General features: G+C 52.0%; 1 protein-coding gene across 5 annotated transcripts in view; it reads left to right on the top strand.

Moving 5' to 3' along the window:
• The first annotated feature begins 2,942 nt into the window (after positions 1 to 2,942).
• Positions 2,943 to 12,631, top strand: part of TOM1 (target of myb1 membrane trafficking protein) — a 40,590-nt gene continuing 30,901 nt past the window's right edge. The window contains exon 1 of one of the 5 annotated variants that reach the window (XM_046646255.1): positions 2,943 to 3,461. In XM_046646255.1, coding sequence (XP_046502211.1) covers positions 3,410 to 3,461 — 52 coding nt within the window. In that variant the 5' untranslated portion in view covers positions 2,943 to 3,409. The remainder of the gene's footprint in view (positions 3,462 to 12,631) is intronic. The other 4 variants (XM_046646254.1, XM_046646256.1, XM_046646257.1 and 1 more) reach the window with 4 other exon arrangements.

Here is a 12,631-nt window from a genome sequence, read left to right as displayed (position 1 = left end):
TTTGTAGTCCAGTCTCAGCTATCTTTTCCCTGCTGCTAACCAAAGATGCTGTGAAATTATAAAACCTGTCTGTTCACACTATATCCTACCATAATTTTCTCAAAAAGAAAAATCCATCTGGAATAGAGAGCAAGTTTCTGATCTTAGCCGTTTTCCTAATACACATCTTACTCTGTTTCTATTAACTTGTGCGTTGTGGAGTCTCTCATGTTCTCTCTTCTGCAAATTGTAAACCCAGTGGCTCTGATAAATATGGCTCTATTCTCTGGCAGATGAAATTGTATGTACATTACAGTGTTGGCCTAACTCAAGAAAATGTCTGTCAGTCTCATACAAGGGTTCCATCTGAATCATGTGCTTAAAGGTGACATATTTCATGCTGTTTCAGTACCGTCCTGACTCAGTGAATGACGTTGGTTAAGTCACTTAATCTTTGTAGGCATCCAAAGTCCCATTTGTAAAATCGTGTTGATGTCGCTTCCCTGTCTTCAAGCCCGCAGCCCGCCAGTCTGGCTGAGTATTTAATAGTATTGTGAACATTTCATATAGGGAGATTTGACCTTTCAAGGTAAAAAATTCAGTGCAAACACAGTATGTTAATATTCATAAATAGTGAGACTCTTTATGATTGATTGAAAGGGGAACTTCTTATGGAGAGGCAGCAAGAAAGAGACCACCATGTTACTGAACGACTATTATAGAGTGACGTGCATATTTCATCTCACTTTATCTCCCCAGAAACCTTATGAGTATTATCCCCCTTTACAAATGAGGAGGCCGAGGCGGAGAAGTACTTTTCCGAAGTTTAGACAGCTAGTCAATGGGAAAACCAGAATAAGCACACTGGGACAGCTGACCCCAAAGCCTAGGCCTCTCCTACCCTCAGCCATTGTAAAGTTAAATCTTGTGTGCTCATCAGAATCCTCCATTCACTACAGTCCTGAGCAAACCTGATTGTAGGGAGACAATCTGAGACCTTTTCCTTGTTAAACTGTCCTGTCCTAGCTGGGTTTTATGATACAGGCCTCATTTTTCTTCTCATCCTAGTGTCTTTAAACTTTGGAGGCAAAGTATCTTAATTTTTGTCTAAAACTACTTTAAGGATATAATAGATTACATTGCATTTATGCAATATGTCAATCTTAAGGGACTTAAACATTTTTACCCTCGGGAAGACATTTGATATTAATATTGCTAAAACACTTAAATGGAAAAATTAAATTAAGACAGACTTTTTACTAAATGAGCTTGTTCCTTGTTTGCAAACACTTTTAAAACATAGTTTTAATCAGTTTTGTACTACACTTAATATTTGCCATTTACATTCCTATCATGTTGACAAAATCCCCACTCTTCCATTTCTAATTGAATAGTTATATAATATTGTTTGTATGGAGTTAATATGGCTGCACTCCCTGGTTGGGGATATGTGGGTTGTTTCTTTTTTTTTACCCTGAAGGATAAAACTTATGGCTGTCTTATTCTTGGCAGTAAAGCCAAGATCTTCTGCCCATAATCACTTTAAACCACAGTGATGTAGGAAGGCAAGAACTTCTGGTAAATCACCACCCAGCATGAGGAGGTTAAAGATTGTCAGTGGAAGAATCCAAAAGAAATTCATGCTAAATATACTCCATACAACCAAGCAAGATGCTTAAATGAAGAAAAACATGGAGGGTACCTCACATGAAAGTCATCTTAAATATACGACCCCCTTTATAGTCCAAATACCATTACTGAAAGGTAGATTGATTTAAAGTTTTATGTTAGCCACTGTGCTAGACGACAGTGGTGAGCAAAACAGGCATGGTATCCCAGCCCTCATGGAGCATCCAGACTAGTGAGGGAAGGCTTTTTTTTTAAGGGGTGGGGAGGGGGTCGTGGAAGATTCACCATGAGCTAACATCTGTTGCCAATCTTCCTGTTGCCCCCCCCCCACCCCGCTTGAGGAAGATTTGCCTTGAGCTACCATCTGTGCCAATCTTTTTCTATTTTGTATGTGGGTCACCACCACAGCCTGGCCACCAATGAGTGGTGCAGGTTCACATCTGGGAACCAAACCCAGGCCGCTGAAGCAGAGCGCACCGAACTTAATCACTAGGCCAGGGGGCTGCCCCAGAAGGCATTTATTAATAGGTCTCATGAACATTACTAAAACAAAAGCACAGGAGTACATGATTTCCATAAAGTTTTATATTGTTCAGTAAGGTTGTCAGCCCCTATGGCTGCTCAAACAGGTTAACATACAGAAGTGATTAAGTTCTAATGTACGTTTTCCATCCTAATTTTGTGCAGAGCCAATTTACTAGCCTTCCAAATTTAAAAGTCACAAGCATCATGATCAGTGAATACTAACGCAGTCTGCAATAACCCAAACTACCAAAGCAGTGGTTATCACATCTTTTGGAATGCATGTCATTAGAAGAAAAAAACATAGCCAATAGATCAGATATCTAATGTGTAGGCGACGTATCTGAAACATGGTACACAGCAAGGCTGAAGAAGATATTAGAATTACAAAGCTGGGAAAGGCCGTTGAGATTCTCAATTCTTCACTTAGGGTCCACTGCTGTACATCAGGGACCCAGAAACTCCCCGAAGTTTTTGTATCTCTGACTTTTATCTTCACAAAGGCTCACGGCTTTCTTCACATTCTCAGAGGAGACTGTTACCTAAAAAAAGAAAGTTCTTTTGAGTCCTTGATCTAATTCCAGCAGAGATGGGTCCCAGGCCCCAGCAGTGACTACAGCGGTGTGCTGGCCGCCACCCTGAGCTCTAGTCCGTCCCTAGCCATAATTCACGGGGTTGCCTCTCAGTGGCAAGGGATCGCAAACCCCCGGCCCTGGCCTCCAATTGGAGGTAAGCGAATCTGGGCTGCAAGCAGGGCGCATCCTGCCTCAGGGAGACCTCGACATCACGGGCAGGGAGACAACAGGCCACGGAGGCTGTCGACCCCCGCGGTGGGTGTGTGGTCACAGTGAGGTCCGAAGGGCTAAGGCACTGAGCGAGAGCTGTCCTCTGAGCTTGCCGTGTAACCTCACCCAAGTCACTTCCCTGCTGAGACCCAGTTTTCCAGATGCACACGGAGATCGCTTGGCCACGCCCCTAAATTCTTAAATAAACGTCGAGGGCGTGGCTTAGGGAGGTTCCCGCCCCCAGGCCCGCCACCGCCCTACATGGTACGTGACCCCCCCGACGCCGAGTAAGCCGCAGTGACGTCATCGCCCTCCGCCTCAGGAAGCCCAACCCCTCGCGTTAGGGGCGGGGCCTGAGGCCACGCTCCAGACTCTCTTGCCCCGCCCCCTCGGGCGCCTCCTCGCGGGCCGTCCGGCGCGTCACGTGACGGGTCGGCGGCGCTGGCGGTTGCTGTCAGCTGATTCCCCGGTTGGTGGCAGCGGCAGCCGTGGCGATGGACTTTCTCCTGGGGAACCCGTTCAGCTCTCCCGTGGGACAGCGCATCGGTGAGTCTCCGGGGTCCCGCCCAGCCCCGCCGTGGGGCGCTGCGCCCGGCCCCGGCCCCCCGGGGGCGCCTCCAGGTCCCCAGTCCCACACCGGAGGGAGGCAGAGAGGGCAATGAGGCCGGCGTGTCTCCCCCGGGCCGGGACCCGCCCAGTCTCCCGCCCACCTTGATTGACAAACGCTGCGGTCCATTAGGAAGCCTCGGCTTGTGATGGATGCTTACGTCAGCCAATAGGTAAAGAGGAAGGGCGGGCCCGGGAGGCCGCGGCTCAGCCAATGTGCGGCTGCTGGGGTCCCGAATCCAGGGAGAAAGTTGGGGGGTTGAAGGGTCTGCGGGGTGCTGCAGTCCCTGTGCTCCTTCTCTGCTCCCCGCCTCGCTCTCCCGGCCCGGGGCGCGCCGCCTGGGCTCTTGCCGTCTCCTTCCTGCTCGCCAGGCTCCCCGGACACGGCTACCTGAGCGGGGCTGAACGTCCGTCTCTCAGGACCGGGAGACCGGGGCTTGGCGTCGGCGCGGCCGCCGTGCGGGGAGCTGGCGGGTCAGCCCTGCCTCCGGGCGCGCGCTGGACGCTGGGGAGCCCGTTGATCAGGCTGCCGAGCCTCCGAGACCCGGCTCTCAGGACGTGCCTGCCCGGGCAGCCCTCGCCTCCCAGCATCAGACCCTCCGCCTGGGGTCGCAGACTGGGCGATCGGAGGAGCCACCTGCTGCGGCCTCCCTCCGCTCCCAGTCCGTGGCTCGGCCAGGCGCGCTGGCGGGAGAGCCCGGCTCACTCAGAGCCGCCGTCTCCTGACTCGCTCTCCTCCTGCTGACGGGAGACGCACTAGTCCTGTGATGTTGCCTCTCTGTGCGGCGGCTTCCTCACTCGTAATTGGGGGATGATAATGGTCCCTGCCTCCGTGGGGTTGTTGTGAAGATTAAACGCGTTAATAGATGTAAGGTACTTAGAACAGTGCCTGGCACGTGGCCAGTGCAACATAAAAGAAAGTCGCGGTATCTGTTATCGTTGTTTCTGAGACACCACCAAGCGAGGGTCGGGAATGCCTGGAAATGGCCGGGCCGTCGGTCTCATGGGTGCGCGTTCCTGCCCAGCAACACGGGGAGGACCCGCAGGCCGTGGCCCAGACAGCTAACCCTTCTCCAGGGACAGCTGGGTGTGCCGCCTCCTTCTCGCATGAGGAAACCACGGGCAGCGCTGTGAAATTCTCTCCATCTTTTTGATGGTTTTTTAGCCTTAAATCCAGACTGGGAAAATTGTATCTTTTAGACAAGATATCCTTTCCATTCTGACGGTCTTAGAAGCCAAACCTTGCTAAAGTCGGCCGACCCAGCTCTGTGTTGTAATCACCACCGTGGCTGTTTGTGGCTCTTCTGAGGTTTGGTAATCATCTCTGTCCAAGAGGGGGTGGCAGGCAAGGATTTACACACCAGGAAGCGCCTGGACCAGAGAAGGGAAGCTGCCCTCTCAGGACCACCGTTGCGGGACCTGCCCCACAAGGCACTACACAGACACGCACACACACACATTCTAGTGAGTCATTGTTTTGGAGCTGAAAACAGAAAGCAGCTCTCTGCTTGTATTTCTTTTTCTTTTTCTTTTTTTTTGAGGAAGATTAGCCCTGAGCTAACATCTGTCGCCACTCCTCCTCTTTTTGCTGAGGAAGACAGGCCCTGAGCTAACATCTGTGCCCATCTTCCTCTACTTTATATGTGGGACGCCTGCCACAGCATGACTTGACAGTGCGTGGGTCTGTACCTGGGATCCGAACCAGTAAACCCCAGGCCGCCGAAACGGAATGTGCGAGCTTAACCACTGTGCCACTGGGCTGGCCCCTCGTCTTTATTTCTCTAACAACAGATACCACTGCTTTCATCACCTGCCAAGGTTGAGACTCCCTACTTTAAAAAGAAAAAATCTGGCCTTCAAAGTCAGCCACATATTCCTCAGGGTTTCTAGAGCAGCTCACTTGGACTCTGGGCTTTAAAAGCTGATCAAAGAAGACAGCTTCTCTTACCCTGTCTTGGGCAAGAAACACTCTGTCCAGAGAGAATACTACTAAATTATAACACCTCAGAGCACAAACCACCTGTTACTGCTGGAAGGGGCCTTCCCCTGGGGACCTTCGAACCTGGTTAGAGCACAGATGGCTGGACCCCACCCCCAGAGTTTCTGGCTCTCTTAGGTCTGGGGTGGGGCCCTAGAATTTGCATTTCTAGCAAATTCCCAGGTGATGCTAATGCTACTGGATTGGAGACCACATAGTGAAAACCTCTGTTCCAGCCCATCCCCTTCTTTTTACGCAGAAGACTGAGGCCCAGGGAGGGGAAGGTGGAGCCTGTGCCCCACCCAAGACCCCAGTGAATTGATAGGGAAGCGAGATGACCTCCGCAGAACCAGTGAAATTTGACCCAAAGTTGAAGAGGCTGTAAAAGTAGAATTAAATGAAGGGTAGCTGCCATTTGTGTTAATGCCCTCATTAGTCCCTGTTTTTCTTTTGGATAAAGAGGCGGAAGTCCTGCTGATTGGCTGTGATTGCTGATGACCCCGCATTAGCTGCTTGTATTTCTGTAAACTGCAGGAGTGAAATAATCTCTTCTCAGGCCTGCCGGCTCCATCCCGTTGTTGGGATGTGAGCCCTGTGGAGTTGGCATCCCTGAGCACAGTGGGTTCCAATGGTGCTCATCGGGGGTGAGTGTCACTCCCCTCACAAAGTACACACACACTCCCCTTTGTGCTTGCTGCGCCCTCTGCCTGGAATGCTGCTCCGTGTGCTTCCTTCAAAGCTCCAAGCAGTCACCACCTCCCCCTCCCCCCTGAGGCCCCTGACCCCTGCCCATCCAACCATCGATTCTGTGTTCTCCAGCGCCCGCCCAGCTGTGCAGCCTTCCTCACTGCCTGCCTTTGGGCTCTGGACCTCCCCCTCCTCCTGATGGAATGGTGGAATGACAGCACCCCCTCTCAGGGTGGCTGTGAGGATGAAGTGAGACACTCCCTGCAGGGTGCCCGGCACCTTGAGAGTGTGCGGGAACATCGGCTCTTGCTGTCATCGTCACACTAGGAGAGCACTGTCCCATTCCCGTAGTTGTGCATGCGTGTCTCCTTGAGAGCAGGGACTGTACCTTATTTATCAGGACCCTTGGCACCTGGGATGGCCCCTGGCACATAAGAGGAGGGAGAAAAGGAGACAAGGAAAGTGATAGTTCGTGGGCAAATACCATGTGCCGGGCACCATGCTAACATCCTAGACATTAATCTTCATGGTGACCCCGCAAGGATTCGCTATTTTTTCTCATTTTACCAAAAGTAAATCTGTGAGAAGGTGTCACTTCCCAGGTTTTCACAGCTAATCAGGGTGGGAATCCAGACCCAGGTTTCTCTGGTTCGGAGCCCAGGTCCCCCCTGCACCCTCGACACATTGCCTCTGGCTGATCGGTTCTTACTTGGAATTCGCCTTAGTGCAACCCTCCAAGATCCACAGTTCCTGTTCTAGCCACAGGCGAGCTTTTCTGGTTATGACGCACACATGGGTCCGTGCGCACTTCCAGATCACTCACCCTTATCTTTTAGTAGGAGAGCTTCCCAAGTGCAGCAGCCTGTGGCAGAAAGGACCCCAGATAATTAGTCCTAGGGGGTGTTGACACAGCTCTCTTCTTCCAAGGATTTCAAAACCCTTTCCAGTACCCTCCGAGGACAGATCTTCCTGGCTACAGCTTGTAGACAGACGTCAAAAGGCAACCTCAGAATCCCATTTTCCCTTTCTGGCTGTCAGCTCAGGCACTTTGAGCCAGAGACCCAGCTGACTCACGAAAGCAAGCTGCAAACAGCACACACTGTAAATATGGGCGGTCCTTGGGGACCAGCCCCCAGTAGTGGGGTGGGGGTAGCTGGGTCTAATGGGAGAAGAGCTCAGAGCATACGGCTGAGCCCTGAGGTGGACGGGAGAAAGGGAAAAGTCGGGGAGAACTGTCCTTGGATCCATGAAGGCCACGCCAGGGAGCACACCTCGGGCCTTCTGGGCGCCATTTTGGGTGTGATGAGCTGGACACGAGGCTGGACACTCACGCACTGTTGTCGAGGAGACCGCAGGCTGGGAGGCAGGAGGCCTGGGTCCAGCTCCAGTTCAGCTCCTAACTGTGTCACCCTCCCTCTCCATCGCCCATCCCCTTATCTGTAATGGAGAAGTGCTACCGTTTTCCCTCCATTTCCCAGAGGACTGATGAGGAACAACTGAGGGGACAGACAAGGACAGGGAAGAACTGATACTAGAGGGAAGAAGGAGCCTGCTGGCCACTGGGGAGGAATAATAGAGCCGATTCCACAAGGCTCAAGGGTGGAGTATGATGTTACAGGGGAAGGAGCTCAGTGCCAGCATAAAGAGCTGTGCCCAGCCCCTTTCAAAGATGACCGGGCTGCCTTGTTTGGTAGTGAGCTCCCCACCACTGGAGGTGTGAGGCAGAGGCGGGAGGGAGAGGCTGTAAAGAAGGGTCCTGCTGTTGGGGTGGACTAGATCAGGCTCTGCCGACTGTTCCTCCTGTAAAGGGCAGAGAGTGAACATTTCCAGCTTTGTGGGCCGGTGCCTGTTGCAGCTGCTCAGCTCTGCCCTTCTAGCACAAAAGCAGACACGCATGCGTGCAACTGTGTTCCCATCAAACTTTATTCATGGACACTGAAATTTGAATTTCATGTGATTTTCAAATGTCATGAAATATTATTCTTCTTTGGATTTTTTTCCAGCCATTTAAAAATGTAAAGACCATTCTTAGCTCTCAAGCTGTATAAACAAAACCAGACTGAGTTGAGCAGGTGGGTTCATAGTTTGTGACCTCTGGGTCAGAGCCACTGGCCAGAGGCAGAGTGATGGAGGGCGGTGCTCTTCAGAGTGGATCCCAGAACACCCACATCAGAGATGCTTGAGGATGCTCCAGCCCTGGGCCCCCTGAGTCGGAACCTCTGCCACTTCCCACATGTGCCCGGGGGAGCCCTCACGTCTTGAAGCTCCAGCCCCCTGATCTGCAAGTGCTGGAGCCAGGTTGAGCCCAAGTCTCTGTCCTCAGGATAACGGAACGATGTCCAGAGAGGGCTGTGTCAGCTGCCCTCAGGGTGCACATAGTAAGGCATCCAGGATGAGCTCCTGAGTCAGACCAGATGGTCTGAGTCCTGGTTCGGCCTTCACTGGCTCTGTTACCCAGGGCAAGTGACTTACCCTGTCTGTTCTTCAGTTTCCTGTCTGTAAAATAAGGATAATGATAGCACATGTCAGTTGGGGTCGCATGTTTTCATGTTGTGAAGACCTTGGCCCGGTGCCTGTCAGACAGTAAGTGTCCATACTTGTGAGCCACTGTGGTTTGTCACAGGTGTTACTGTTGTTGCTGGGGCATAGTCCAAGTCAGTGGCAGCGCCAAGGTGCCCGCCCAGGGCTCTGGCTCCAGGGCAGTGTCTAGTTGGCCTTGCTGTCCTGGGAATGCGCAGGCACTGGCTGGGTGGCAGCCACATTCACAGACAGGTTGGGTTGTAGGCCGTGGGGTGGAGCCGACTCTCACTTGGGGATTAAACCCTTTGCCTGACCCTGCAGATGGAGCCGGTGAATAGGTTTTGTTCCCTCACTGAGCTCAAAGAAGTAAGAGTAAAGTCCCGGATTTCCGCTCCTCTAGTTTCAGGAAAAAAGCCCTCAGTGTCTTCTAAGTAGCCTGGGGCCCTCAGCCCATGAGAAGCAGGGGGATTCAGGACAAGTTAACTCTTTACGTCCTTCCGAGGAGGTGCCCGTCTAGGCTACACTCCCCACTTCCGTCCTTCATGCACCGCCTTTATGATTTGTATCTGCCCTGTGCCACCTTTAGTGTTATTTTCATGGTGTTTTCCTTCCCTGGGCTCACCTTTTTTAATTTGACCTCATCCTGTGTAATTATGTCCCTGAAACCATGACTCCGAGGCGCTAGTTCATGGCTGTTTCTCTAGTCTGCGTTAAAGAAACATGCAGCTCTAAAAACGTCTTAAAGTTGGCCCATGAGCCCACCTCCTGTGATCCTAGGTGGCGCATTTTGGTCACACGCATGTCAGCAGTCTGAATAGGGTCAGAGCTTGGACCCTGCATCAGAAGACCTGGGTTCAAGGGCCAGCTCTGCCCCTTTTCAGCTGTGTCCCCCAGGCAGATGAGAAAACCTCCAAGGGACTCATGCCGTGCCAGACAAGGGAGACGTAGCAATTAACGGAGCACTGAAAAGTGCCATGGAGCGCCAGACTGTGTGCCAGACCCTCGGGGAGGGACAAGCTTTGCTCCTGATGGGAGGGTGGAGAAGGGCAGGAAGGAGTCCAGGAGAGGGAGGGACCAGGAGCCGGCTAGACCACAGGAGGCTGAGCCAGCCGAATTTCGGGGCAGACAGAGGGGTCCCTGTTCTACTGGAACTTGTTTGCACTGAGGCAGTATAAACGCTGGGGAGTGGATAACTTCATGTGTCAACTTGGCTGGGCCATGGCCCCAGGTATTTGGTCAGACATGATTCTAGATGTTTCTGTGAAGGTATTTTTTAGATGAGATGAACATCTTTGAGTAGAGATTACCCTCCGTAAAGTGGGTAGGCTTCATCCAGTCAGTTGAAGGCCTGACTCAAAGAAAGACTGGCCTCCCCGGAAGCGGGAATTGTGCTGGCAGACGACCTCTGCCCTCGAGCTGCGTCTGTCCTCTGGGTCTCCAGCCTGCTGGCCTCCGCTGTGGATTTTGGACTTGCCAAGTCTCGGCAATCAGATAAATCTCTCGACACAGTGTGTGAGTTGTCAATAACATCTTTCATGTTCACAAGTGGGGGGAGGAGAAGAGAATGTCATATATGCCTTGGCCACCACCTCAAGCCTCTGCTTTCACAGCCTTGCTCCCTCTTACCGGATGGTTTTTAAAAACCCTCCTGCGTCTCTGAGATTTTCTTCAGTTAGATACTGTAGCTAATTACCTCTACTTTAAAAGTGTGGGTTGCAGAAGTTATGCCTTCTGTAAGGTATTTTAGGGTTCCTCTGTGGCCTGTGGTTACAGAGTGGCAGGGGAGAGGCAGCCAGGGTTTTGAGGAAGGACGGCTCAACAATTTAGGAAACCAATGGAACTTTCCACGATGGGTCTGGAGAGAGTTGTTCATTTGGAAATTAGGCTCCAAGATAGTTTGCTAGCTGAAAAAAAAATGACATCTGCACGTATGTGATTTAAAAATCCATTTTGTGTGAGTGCTTGAAATTTTCAGACAGTGACTTTCTGCTTGTTTTTTTGTAGTTGATAACGTTTGTTTTGGTGCTTGCTGTGTGCACGGTAGGATGCAAGGCGCTTGAGATGCTTCCTCTCATTTCCTCCTCAAGCGGCTCTGGAAGGGGAGTGCTTTAGTTATCCCTGTTCTGCAGAGGAGGACCTGTGGCACAGAGAGGTTAAGGAATTCACTCAGGGTCACACAGCTAGTGAGTGCTCAAGTCAGGACTTGAACTGGGACTTCTCTGTGTCCAGATCCCCTGCTCCTAACTTTTCCCCCCTCATTGCTTTCCCTTAGATTACAAGGGACCTGCCAGGTTTCCTCTTGAGTGAAAATGTCTGGGTGCGTCTAGAATGAATTTGTTCTCATTGTTCCTTTCTATATCCTTCCCCCCCCCGACCTTTAGCATATTCATTTCATCCTCATGCTTGTCCTCACATAGCAGGAGGCACAGGTGAAGGCACCCACTGCCGCTGCCTATGTTATCAGGAAAGCAGAGCCTTCCCCAGGAACCGCCCGAGAGATTTCCACTTCTGTCTCAGTGGCGAGAACTGGATCGCAGGGCCACTTCTGGCTGCAAGGGAGACTAGAAAACCTACAAACCATGAGCCAGTGGAAAGTATGTCACAGCAACAAAGTCTGTTGGAGTCAGCTCCATGCAGGAGCATTAATAAACATTAAACAGGGTGCATTTATACAAATAGCTTATCCAACGTGGGCAGGTGAGTGAGCTCCCACACCACGTTTCCAGAAGGACCTCACAGCTGACCGGTGTCCCGAGGGGATGGTTCAGAATGGTGAAGGCCCTGGAGGTCATGTCCACCGTGGAGTGGTCACAGGGACTGAGGGTGTTGGTGTGGAGGACACATTAAGGAGGGATGTGGGCTTTTAAAAATCTTCATCAGATGCCGACTGGAAGATAGATGAGGATTTCTAAACAGCTACTAAGGTGTCACTGAGGGCCAACGTGTGGGAGTATTTCATTGAAATTAGTGTTATAAAGGTTTATTGTCCTGGTGAATTTGGCCTCATACTTCATTCAGTCATTCATCAACATGTACTGCACATTTATCCTGGGCCCAGTGCTGTCTCGTGTAGAGAATTCGGTGATTCATGAGCTATATAATCTCCACCGTTGAGTTCACAGCCTAGTGGGAGAGACAGACAGAAACAAAGAAATCAATTCTATAGAGTTATTTTAACGACCCCACTAGTAGTTATGCTTATAATTGTGGTCTGTGCAAAAATGCTGTTGGCCCACGGAGTGAAGGAGCAGGTGCCCAGGGGTCAGGGCAGGCTTCGTGGAGATCTGACCTTGAGCTGGGCTCAGGAGCACGAATTACCATGGGGAGCGGGGAGGAGCACATTCCTGGAAGGAGGACGGCGTGCTCACAAGCACAGAAACCTGAAGCGGGCCCGGTGGGGCACGGGCAGAGGCCTGCGCTGGTGGGGGGAGGAAGTGGGGACAACACGTGGGCCAGGTCTTCCCCCAGCATCCTGCCCACCGTGCTCCAGTGAAGCCCAGGGTAGCTCCAGCCCCACAGCACCACAGTCCCCTGGGGAAGCCGGGGCGGTGTGACTCGCTGCACAACAAGGGGCATCAGGGGTCCCGTGGCTGCAGGTGGCAGGAGACCCAGCCGGCACAGGCCGAGCCCGCCACCACACACTTTGCTTACCCAGCAGGCAGAGTGAGGGTCGGCATTTTCAGGGTTGTCTGGCAGCTCAGTGATGTCTTTAAACACCCAGGCTCTCTGTCCTTAGCATGTTGGGTTTTGTCCTGAGCTTGTCACCTCCTCGGCTCAAGCTGCAGGCAGCATGCTCCCACACCAGCCTCCCAGAAGAGAGAAAGGAAGGTGAAGGGGCAGAAGCTTCCCTCTCCCTGGGCCATGCCTCTGCGTCCCAGAAGGGACGCCCCCCCCCCCCCCCCCCCCCCCCCCCCCCCCCCCCCCC

This window comes from Equus quagga, chromosome 19 (assembly GCF_021613505.1).
Source record: "Equus quagga isolate Etosha38 chromosome 19, UCLA_HA_Equagga_1.0, whole genome shotgun sequence".
In the NCBI taxonomy this organism is placed as follows: domain Eukaryota; kingdom Metazoa; phylum Chordata; class Mammalia; order Perissodactyla; family Equidae; genus Equus; species Equus quagga.
This window is presented reverse-complemented; position numbering and strand designations above follow the sequence as displayed.